General features: G+C 37.8%; 1 protein-coding gene across 1 annotated transcript in view; it reads left to right on the top strand.

Moving 5' to 3' along the window:
• Window positions 1-11,249, top strand: part of slc9a6b (solute carrier family 9 member 6b) — a 28,268-nt gene extending 17,019 nt beyond the window's left edge. The window contains exons 6-16 of the mRNA XM_007259410.4: window positions 1,045-1,150; window positions 1,850-1,991; window positions 2,541-2,646; window positions 2,746-2,834; window positions 3,186-3,299; window positions 3,941-4,052; window positions 4,196-4,349; window positions 4,742-4,772; window positions 8,041-8,120; window positions 9,962-10,067; window positions 10,192-11,249. Of these exons, the coding sequence (XP_007259472.2) occupies window positions 1,045-1,150; window positions 1,850-1,991; window positions 2,541-2,646; window positions 2,746-2,834; window positions 3,186-3,299; window positions 3,941-4,052; window positions 4,196-4,349; window positions 4,742-4,772; window positions 8,041-8,120; window positions 9,962-10,067; window positions 10,192-10,392 (1,241 nt within the window). The 3' untranslated portion in view covers window positions 10,393-11,249. The remainder of the gene's footprint in view (window positions 1-1,044; window positions 1,151-1,849; window positions 1,992-2,540; window positions 2,647-2,745; window positions 2,835-3,185; window positions 3,300-3,940; window positions 4,053-4,195; window positions 4,350-4,741; window positions 4,773-8,040; window positions 8,121-9,961; window positions 10,068-10,191) is intronic.
• Window positions 11,250-11,671: the final 422 nt, after the last annotated feature.

Genomic DNA, 11,671 nt, shown 5'->3' on the forward strand with positions numbered 1-11,671 from the left:
TTAAGTTATGTTTACTATTTAAGTATTTAAGTGTACACAATTTTATTTGAGTTGTTCTTTAGAGTTGTGAGTTTAAATAGCATAGTAAATCTGAATTACAATTTAAATGTTGGCAATGTTACTAAGTGATACCAGTTAAGTTAATCTAATATACCTGTTGATTTCTGGCATTGGTTTGCATAACGTGCGTCTCTCTCTACCACTATGGAACTCACCACCAGTATGTAGTCTAGATGCTATTAACCAATACAGAAGATGCATGGGTTAATCTGGAGCTAAGTAAAATAAAATCTATTAAACTACAGCAACTAAAATATACTTCAGTGAGTGTGAGTTACAAAGTGTGAGCTAGCATTTAAATTAAATTTGACTGAATTTCAAGTGCGAATTTCATGTGTTCAGTATCTGGAAAGTTCTCATGCACCACTCCTCTGCACATGCTCACTGAAGAACAGGAATGGGTGAAGTAGTTTACTCAGGTGTATTTGTTTATTTACAGTCTTTTATACAAACATTTATTAGGATCATAAATTATTAGGATATTGTGAAATCAGTTCACTAGTGTTATTTGAGAAAGAAGTGATATTACATTTTACAGTGTAGTAGAATTGTGAATACTGAAAAATTATTAAGTATAATTCATAAAATAAACTAAATAATCCAGCGTAGATGACACTATATTTATTATTTATAGTAATATTTTCATAATTCATAGCAGATTTTGAGTATTGAAAGTCATAGGACAGCATAGTTTGTATTGGATTATAAATTGGATTAGAAATATAAGTTATTCATGAATAATATTTCGTAGTAGACACTGATTATTTTATACTAGAATTTGAATAATTCATAATAGACACTGGATCATTCATAGTTGTTACTGAATGCAAGTTATGAACATATCTATGTTGTAAATGCCAAGTACTTGAAAAAAACTCAATAAACAAAGCTTATTATATAATAATAATATAATAATTCATGTTGAATAGTAAAAAACATGCCTGCTGTTTGAGTGGTTAAACTGTGTTGAATTGTGTGTTTCAGTGACTGTTCTGGCCATCTTTAATGATCTAAAAGTGGATGTGGATCTTTATGCTCTGCTGCTCGGCGAGAGCGTGCTGAATGATGCAGTAGCTATTGTTCTGTCATCGTGAGTTCTTATGCATCACACACACACACACACACACACACACAGGGTTGTCATGATACCAGATTTTTTACTTTGATACTAATACCATCTGTAGTATCATGATTCTTGATAATAAAACGATACTTTGAAGAAGAAAAACAACAATAACAACTGAACTGAACTGTCTGAACTGGATTGAACACGGAACAATCTGATTGCAAAAGTTTTTAGTTTAAAATGAAACATTGTTATAAAAACAAGTTACGTTACTGTAATGTTAAATATAATGAACTAAATATTTACTAAAACCGAAAACCACGATCTCAGAGTTTCAGCTTAGCCAGAAAAACAAACATGGTTAATCTTGTCCTCCTTGGACTGCAAATTAATTCACACCATTCACACAGCAAGACGGTAATCTAATTAGCATATCCCTGACGCTTAAATAGTTGGAATAGCAGTTGCAAAATCTTAGTAAAACTTCAGAGTGTATCTTAACTAACTTCACTAACCTCTCCACTTCTCAGCTCTTTCAAGAGATCAGTGGAGGAGATCTGTGATCTGTCTCCCCTATAAAAGTGATCTTTAAAGCCTCCAAACTCTATTTGTTTGGACAGTTACTGGTTAATTCCATCTGAAGCATGATTAAACATTTCATGTGTAGTTTTTTATGTATTGTATACATAGCTTTTCTGTGTGTGTGTCTGTGTGTATGTTTAGATCTATTGTAGCCTATCAGCCATCTGGATCCAGCAGCCACTCTTTTGAGGGAGAAGCCATACTGGTGTCTCTGGGAGTGTTCCTTGGGGTCCTGAGCGGATCCTTAGTCCTCGGCACAGCAACCGGGTTCATCACCGCTCTGGTAAACCTACTCACTTCTACTGCAGTAGATCAGTGAGGACCTTATCATCAGCTCAGTTTAGGCATTTAGTCATTTTAGTTCTTAATCAATTTGATTTAATTTGGCTGGTTTAGTGTTCTAAATTCAAATAATACTTTAAGATGACTTTTGAAATCGGATCAGGAAAGATGGCATCATCTGTGCTGATTAGATAAAAAAAAGCTTAAAAAACCTGATAGGTACACTGTTTATTTAAGTAAAACCAACTTAATTTGAGTTTTTACTTTATTTAGCTGCAATATTTTGTGAACTAAGTTGTTTCAATGAAATTTGGTGACCTTTTCTATTAGTGTTCTGGGCAGATTATGAGTAATGAATTATGGAATGAAAGACTAAAATGTTACTAAGATATGAGTTATTCTAATGTACACTCACTGCAGTGTTTTACACCACATCTTCTATGAATGACAGTTCACAACTCTTAAATTATGCAACAGTTATTTTAGGAGTGCAGGTACTTTGATTTGATGTTAATAATAAATAACTCAGTATGTGTGTGTGCATGTGTAGGTGACGAAGTTGACCAGGTTGAGGAATTTTCCACTGCTGGAGACCACTCTTTTTTTCCTCATGTCCTGGAGCACCTTCCTATTGGCTGAGGCCTGCAACATCACTGGTAACCATTATCAACCATGCAAATATATGTATTGTATCACTGTTGCCTTGGAAATTTGATATAAGAATTAAATTCATATTGTTCTGTGTCTGTGTCTAGGTGTGGTAGCTGTGCTATTCTGTGGAATTACTCAGGCTCACTACACTCGCAGCAATCTATCAGCAGAGTCCAAAAAACGAACAGAGGAGGTAAACACACACACACACACACACACACACACACACACAGATGTTTTTCACACATTTGCAATAAACAATTCAGTATCTTGTATTAAGCATTTTGAATCTGCTATTTATTTTAAAGTATTTGGAATTAGTGATTTGTATATATTGCAAATTATTCAGTATCCACAAGGAATTAATCAGTATGTACTATAAGTTATTTAGTATCTACAATAAATAATGCAGTGTTTGCTATAACTTTTTCAGTATACACTATGAGTTATTCAGTGTCCACTGTGATTTTTTATTTATCCACTATGACATATTCACTATGAATTGACAGTTTATGTTGTAATATGTGTGTGTATGGATCTTCAGTTGTCAGAGTTGCTGAATTTTCTGGCTGAAAGCTTCATCTTCTCCTACATGGGCCTCACACTCTTTTCATACCAGAACCACGTCTTCAATCCCGCCTTCATCTCTGGCTCTTTTGTATCCTGGAAAAAAAAAACTCTCGGCTACTTATTTTTGTTATTATTAATATTTTACCCACTATTCTTCCTGCAGTGGATAATGGTGTCAGAACATCATAGTGGAGAAAAAAACTGCTCCTCCGTTGTGACTGACTGCATTTTGTGTTAGCATGTGTAGCAAGCAGCCTTTTTAGCCTTGTTATCCCAGCTGCACACAGACCACTGATATGAAGGCAAGCAATACAAGTTAAAATGCATGTTTCTAGTAATGAAACCTAGTGGTTATGAAATTATTTGGCTGAAGTAGCTTATTTACCTGTTTAGCAGAACAGTAGCACCTCAGCATCTGTCTTGTAGCCAAGGCTTTATAGGCTGTGTAGCACCTAAGGATTGCTTGCTAGCTTCCATGGCTGGAGAATGTGTGTAAGATATCCATCATATACTGTACGGTTCTAGTAATAAAATACTGACCTTATCTTTGCTGAAAATAGATGACAGTGCTCGAACTTTACATGTGTCTGATGACACATCCTGGTCATTTTATCATTTACTACTGAAAATATAAAACTGAATGGTCCTATAGAGTTGAAAGATTTTGTTCAGACAGTAGTGATATAATATTTAGGCTTACATCAATACCCTTGACTGCCTCCTGCACAGCTAGCTATTCTCCTCGGTAGAGCAGCCAATATTTACCCACTGTCCTTCCTGCTGAACCTTGGTCGCTCCAACCGCATAAGTAACAACTTCCAGCACGTCATGATGTTCGCAGGTAAAACTGCAGATAGCTTAATGAGCTAATCCTCATCTTCTCATTATTCATCAAATTTAGATACAATAAAAGTATTTTTGTACTGTTTGCCATGCTTTTATTATAAATAATGCCAAATTTAAAGGGGTATTGTGACCTCTCAGGGCTGCGGGGGGCTATGGCCTTTGCCCTGTCCATCAGAGATACGTCCACTTATGCAAGGCAGATGATGTTCTCCACCACACTCCTCATTGTATTCTTCACTGTGTGGGTGTTTGGAGGAGGCACCACACCTGTACTGAGCAAAATGAACATCAGGTATGAACACACACATACAAACATACATGCATGTTCACTGTTTCACATGGAGCAGTGGTGGCTCAGCGGTTAGAGCACCGGACCATCATTTACATTTAGGTTTGATACCCGGGTCTGGCAGACTGATAATGTTGGGCTCTTGAGCAAGGCCCTTAATTCTCACTGCTCCCTGGGCGCTGTAGCTTAATGTTTTTTTTTTTTTTTTTTACACTGGTCATTCCTACTGATTAATTCCCACTGATTACTTGGTCTGTTCACATTGATTTATTATCCCTGTATTTACACTCACTTACACTTATATGTATAGACTGGAAGTATTTAATGTCTTTAGATTTCTATTAAAAAAATAATCTGACGGATGTTTGGCCATGTTTGTTTTTGATCTTCTCTAGAGTGGGTGTGGAAGAAGATGAGGAGGAGTGTGTGAGTATATTTACTGGATCCATATTTACTGGACTAACTGTAAAAAAGGTTTAGAACTGCATAAACAAACAGATTAAATCAAATGACTAATTACTAATTCACTAAAGTAAAATAAAATTATATATATATTTTAACATATACCTATAATAACAATATTTAATACATCAAAGTGTATATTATTCAATATAATAATTATACACTGGGAAAATAAGTACTTTATAAGATATATTAGTGTAAGTTTTTTTATAAGAATTTTTCCACAAGAATGGAAAGATCTGTAGTGATTATGGTAGGTACACTTTAGCTCTTAGAGACAGGATCTAAAAAAATCCAGAAAGTCTCATTGCAAGATTTCTGGCTCTTACAGACCTGTTTGTTTTCTTTAAGAAGCCCTCCTGTTCTGCACTCACCTGTATTAATTACACCTGTTTGAACTGGATACCTGTATAAAAGACACCTGTCCACACACTCAACCAATCACGCTCCAACCTCTCCACCATTGCCAAAACCAAACAGCTGTGTAAGGACACCAGGGACAAAACTGTAGACCTGCACAAGAGACTGGGATGAGCTACAGGATAATAGGCAAGTAGCTTGGTAAGAAGGCCACAACTGTTGGCTTAATTATTAGAAAGTTGAAGAAAAACACAAGATGCCTGTTAGTCTTCCTCAGTCTGGGGCTCCATGCAAAATCTCGCCTTGGTAAAGACGACTCTAAAGGTCAGGAATCAGCCCAGAACTACATGGGAGGACCTGGTCAATGACCTGAAGAGAGTTGAGACCACAATCCCAAAGATTACAGGCCCCTCTGAAGTTTGACAGTTAACATCTAAATGATCTACAGGAGGCATAGGAGAGGATCATGAGGTCAGATTAGATCAAAATAGAGCTTTTTGATATCAACTTTACTCACTGTGTTTGGAGCAATAAGAAGGATGAGTACAACCCCATGAAAACCATCACAACCTTGAATCATGGGGATGGAAACATCATACGCTGGGGTGCTTTTCTGCAAAGAGGACAGGACGACAGCACCGTACTTGAAGGGAGGATGGATCGGGTCATGTATCACAAGGTTTTGGCCAACAATCTCCTTTACTCAGTTAAAGCATTAAAGATGAGACGTGGCTGAATCTTCCAGCATGATAATGACCTGAAACACACAGCCATGGCAACTAAAGAGTGGCATTTCAAGATCCTGGAGTGGCCTAGCCAGTCTCCAGACCTAAACCCAAAAGAAAGCCTTTGGAGAAAGCTGAAACTCAATGTTGCACAGTGACAGCCCCGAAACCTAAAGGATCTGGAGAAGTTCTGTATGGAATAGTGGGCCAGACTCCCTTCTGCAGTGTGTGCACACTTGGTCAAGAACTACAGTAATCCTCTGACCTCTGTAACTGCAAACAAAGCTTTCTGAACAAAATATTAATTTCTTTTTTTCTGTGTGATTCTCTGAATTTAGATTTCAGATTCTGCCTCTCACGGCTTAAGTGTACCTACAATAAAAATTACAGACCTCTCCATTCTTTATAGGTGGTGAATATACAGTGCCCTCCATAATTATTGGCACCCCTGGTTAAGATGTGTTCTTTAGCTTCTCATAAATTGAGTTTTGTTCAAAATAATATAGGACCACGATGGGAAAAAAAGTAAAGTCCAACCTTTAACTCAAGTAAATTTTAAGGGGGAAATAAAATCCCTGACTAAGAAATAATTATTCTTCATAAAATCACCTGTTCCACAATTATTGGCACCCCTAACAATTCTTAGGAAATAAATTTAATAAAAGTATTTCTGTCACTTCTACAGTAGTTTACGAAGTTGATCAGAGTATGTAGGAACATTTAATTAGTAATTCACAACTTCCTGTTTCCCTGGGGTATAAATATGATGTGACACAGAGGCCATTTATCTTCAACATGGGAAAGACAAAGGAACATACCATTCAAGTGAGGCAGATGTGTGTTGACCTTCACAAGTCAGGCAATGGCTACAAGAAAATCGCTACTCGCCTACACCTGTCCATATCTACTGTCAGAGGAATTATTAAGAAGTTTAAAACAACTGGAACAGTGGTAAACAAGCCTGGACGAGGACGCAAGTTTATTTTGCCACCACGCACAGTGAGGAGGATGATAAGAGAAATAAAAAGTTCTCCAAAGCTCACTGTTACAGAATTGCAACAAATGGTAGCTTCTTGGGGTCACAAAGTCTCCAAAACAACCATCAGGCGCTATCTACATGCCAACAAGCTGTTTGGGAGGCATGCACGGAAGAAACCATTTCTCACTCACAATCATAAACGCAAACGTTTGGAGTTTGCTAAGCGGTACTATGACTTCAACTGGGACCGTGTGCTTTGGTCAGATGAAACAAAGATAGAGCTTTTTGGCAACAAATGCTCTAAGTGGGTCTGGCGTAACACAAGAGCTGAGTATGCAGAAAAGCACCTCATGCCCACTGTGAAATACGGCGGGGGATCAGTGATGCTGTGGGCCTGTTTCTCTTCTAAAGGCCCTGGGAACCTTGTTAGGGTGCATGGCATCATGAATGCTCTAAAATACCAGGACATTTTAAAACAAAATCTGGTGGCTTCTGCCCGAAAGCTGAAGATGGGTCGTCACTGGGTCTTTCAGCAAGATAATGACCCTAAACATGTGGCCAAATCTACACAGAAATGGTTCACCGCACACAGAATCAAGCTCCTCCCATGGCCATCTCAGTCCCCAGACCTCAACCCCATTGAAAACCTGTGGTGTGAGCTGAAGAGGAGAGTGCAGAGGAGAGGACCCAGGTCGTTGGATGATTTAGAGAGAATGTGCAAAGAGGAATGGTCAAAGAGCCCTCTTTCTGTATTCTCCCATCTTGTGAAACATTACAGGAGAAGATTAGGTGCTGTTTTGTTGGCAAAAGGGGGTTGTACAAAGTATTAACATCAGGGGTGCTAATAATTGTGGCACACATGATTTGATGTTAAATAATTATTTCTTAATGTGGGATTTTTTTCCTACTGAATAAATTCACTTGAGTTAAAGGTTGTATTTTACTCTTTTTTTCCATCGTGGTCCTATATTATTTTGAACAAAACTCAATTTATGAGAAGCTAAAGAACACATCTTAACCAGGGGTGCCAATAATTATGGAGGGCACTGTATAGTGTTTCAAATACTTATTTTCCCTACTGTATATAATATAATAATATATAGTAACTATAGTATATATGTACACAGTACAATCTAATTGTGTGTATACATTTATCTCTCTCTTTCAGATTACAGAGCTTGATGACATGGTCAGTGGAAGCTGCAGTGCAGCCTGGCCAATCAGATTGTGGTACAAGTTTGACCACAAGTATCCTTCAGAGATGTCTGTGTCTGTTAAATAAGGCAAAACAGTACTCCTCAGGTATCAACAGCAGAGGGCACCCTGTATCATTCCAAATTGCATCTCTGAAAATATTTTACATTTAACCATCGCATACTCTGTGTTTACACATAAAAACAACTGCTGGACAACTGCTACCCAACAGCAAACTGAACATAAGCCAATGCGACTAAAGTGTTGAAATGGAGCACTGGCTGGGCATATATCCCTAATTTTATACTTGATATACTTCATTACAGCAGTATAATTAAACAGATGTAGTTGACCAATGCAAGTCGCACGATCACTGCTAAACTATTATTATAGGAGTAATAACATTGTTTGTTTCTGCTATTAAGGAACTCACATAAACTATATGGCCAAATGTTTGTGGACACTCCTTTTAATGAATTTAATTAATGAACTTTAGGTTTAACCCAAAAATGACCCTGAAGTGAAAATGCACAAACAGCTTGTTTAGTTCAGTGGTGATTGCTCTAAGACTGCAAGGGAAGCTCAGCTTCCCTTAAAATGTAAAAAAAAATAAGTGATTACATTACATTACATTACATTTGGCAGACGCTTTTGTCCAAAGCGACTTACAATATTGAAGTGTATAAAATATTAAAATATTAAATATTAAATATATACTGTTGTGTGTACATGTCACTGATTAAATATGCGCTACACCGCGCTGAACTTAGTTCAGAATCAGCTTCTTATTGCTGGTAACGCCGCAGCTTTCCTCTCACTCATTCCCGCAGCTTCACAGCGCTGCTTTAAACAGTGCGGACGCTGAGCGTCCACAGAGCTCAATAGCGGAGCAAAGCGCGCGGCGAAACGAGACGAGTCATTGGATAAACGCTGGGCTTTGTCCCGCCCATCGGACGCTCAGCGTCTCTGGAGGTCTATGGGGCAGTGGGCTGGCCTCGGCCGGCCCGGACGCTCAGCTTCTACATGATGATTGGATGATCTGTCTGAGGCGGAGTCCCTTTTTGATTGACAGCGAAATGAGCGAATCAGCGATCTTTTAGTGTAAAAATCCATTTGATAGTCTTCCTTACGAAGAAAAACTTAAGAGTTAAACAGCAGGGCAGATCAACTGCTCAGAGTAATTTGTTGTAAAAGGTGGGGAAAAGTAACAGGTATTTTCAGCTGTCCTGGTATGATAAAGTGAGCTGGCTGACTGGAAGTGCTGTAACAAATAAAATGTACTGATGGCCATTCCTCTTGATGAAACCATCTCAGGACATAAATGAACAGGGGCCAGTAGTAAGTATTTTGTTATCATATTTTTTTTTTAAATAATTTAAATTAATAAAGGGATTATTTAAGGAAATTAAAAAGGAAATAAATTTACCTGCATTTTTTTCCTTTACCAACTTTAAAGATTTTGCGTAATGTTTTTTTTACTGATCATTTTATGTTTATTCATGTCATAGCGTCGTTTTTTATGTAATTGTTCAATGTAAAGAATGGGTTCCTTTTTGTTGTGTAGTGAAAACTTGAAAATAATGCCTTTTGTTTACAAAAAAAATCAATCTCAGGGAGAGTAGAATTTACGTATAAATAAAACTACATGTGTTAAGATGTAGGCCGAAATTGAGCCTCCCCTCCTTGAAAGACCAGCATCCGCCACTGGTTTAGTTACAGTATAGAAATATTGCCAATACAATAGACTGATGTAAATCTTTATGTTGTTGTTATATATTAAGAATGTTTGTTATATATTAAGGATTAGAAAGGACAGAGCTCATTTACATATTAGTATTAAAGGCACAGTGATTGTAAGGATGTGGATATTCTGACTGTCTCCTTGACCTGTTCAGTTATCTAAAGCCCCTCCTGACTCACAGTGGTCCTCCACTCAGTGGCTCGCTACCTGCCTGCTGCGCACCTGTAGCTCGCTGCCTCGCCAGCTCTCAGGAATACAAGGTGGACACACACACACACACAAAAACACACACACTGTCAGAAGCACTAAAGAAGCACATGTTGGTGTTTTTCTAAAGAGCTAAATTTGGGAAGGAGTTGATCTAATTTAGTTTTTATTCTGTAGAGTGTCCAGCAACCACATGACGACGACTCAGAGCTGATCCTGAATGAAGGGTCCAGTCTCCTCTACAGTGACCTGCTGATCAGCTCCGATGACCCCTCTTCTGGTCAGGCTGAGATGACCGAGGACACACCTGCACCCACCCAAGAGCCTATACAACCACTGGCCCAGTCCCTCTCAGAGTCGCTCCGTCTCAGACTGTGACCAACTCAAGACTGTTATTCATACACCTGTCCATCACCTTTTAGATGTATAACATTAACATTTTCAGGTCACACATTTTATGTTCTTCCATAGCGACAGTTGCTAGGTTGGACAAGCTTTAAAGAACACTGGTATCATTTCAATTTATCCCTAATGGGAAACTGTAGCTCCACCCCAAACAAATGAACTGAAAAGAACCACCAGACCAGCCCAAGAGCTTTTTTGGTCTTAAAAGAATAGTTAAACCATGCATGATAATATTTCTAACAATGAATGAAAGTTAGTAATTAAGTCATGATAATCATTGATGTTTACTCACTATAATTGTTAGCATCAAAAGCATGACTGACCGAACCATAACAGGGATGCAGTATTTTGGCTGCCTGGGCAAAGAATCCTGGTAATAAAGTTCCTCTCTGTCTTTTTGGGTTTGAATAGTTGGTGTTTTTGTTTTCCTCTGACCACAGTATAATTTTGTTGAGCTATGGGTGTTTCAAGCTTTTGGACTTTTAGCAGTGTTTATTTATTGGTCTTGCATAAATTATTATGGTTAAAGAACTGTGGATTTTCCCTCCCTGGTCTCAAAAATACCGTAGAGAGAGGTCAATTAGAGTAGCACCCATGATCACGTGCATCAGCCTCATGCAGTCTGAGGCGTGTGTATAAATATATTTTGCTAACATTTGCTACCACAGTTTCTGCCGTGGTGCAGCTCAGTGACTCCAGGATACAGAACATTATCAAGGCAGTTGTTTTCTTTTTAAACACACTGTCCTCAAAACCCCATTTAAATAGTTTTTTGTTTATTTGTTACTTTAAAAAGTAAACCTGAAATAAAGTGCTTCTGCTATACACAGGGTTTCTGTTAATTGTCATTATGTGGAGAAGTGATGAGATGGTCGTTGTGAAGTAGAGTTGTCAACTGTCTTATCAAATACAGAATCATCCTGTAATATAAAACTAATTGATATGCTCTTTACTGTGTAAAGGCAGTCTGCAGTCTGTAAGCTCAGACAGTTCCTAGACAGAGAAGATTACAGAGATACTGAGAGGAAGGGAAAAACAACTATCACTAGGTGGAATGCAGGAGGGAGCTTGGGTACAAAGCCAACTGCTCCGTCTGACACATGCTTTTATAATCTCTAGCTGCTATTTACTTTTAATTTCCAATGTAACTTTTTTGTTTATGTGAAATTTTAAATATGACCCTTTTTGGGTAAAGCTGTATTTTAAGAAAAGCAACATAATGGCATAATGGCATTTCAACAACCCTGCTACA

Source organism: Astyanax mexicanus, chromosome 20, assembly GCF_023375975.1.
Source record: "Astyanax mexicanus isolate ESR-SI-001 chromosome 20, AstMex3_surface, whole genome shotgun sequence".
NCBI lineage: Eukaryota > Metazoa > Chordata > Actinopteri > Characiformes > Acestrorhamphidae > Astyanax > Astyanax mexicanus.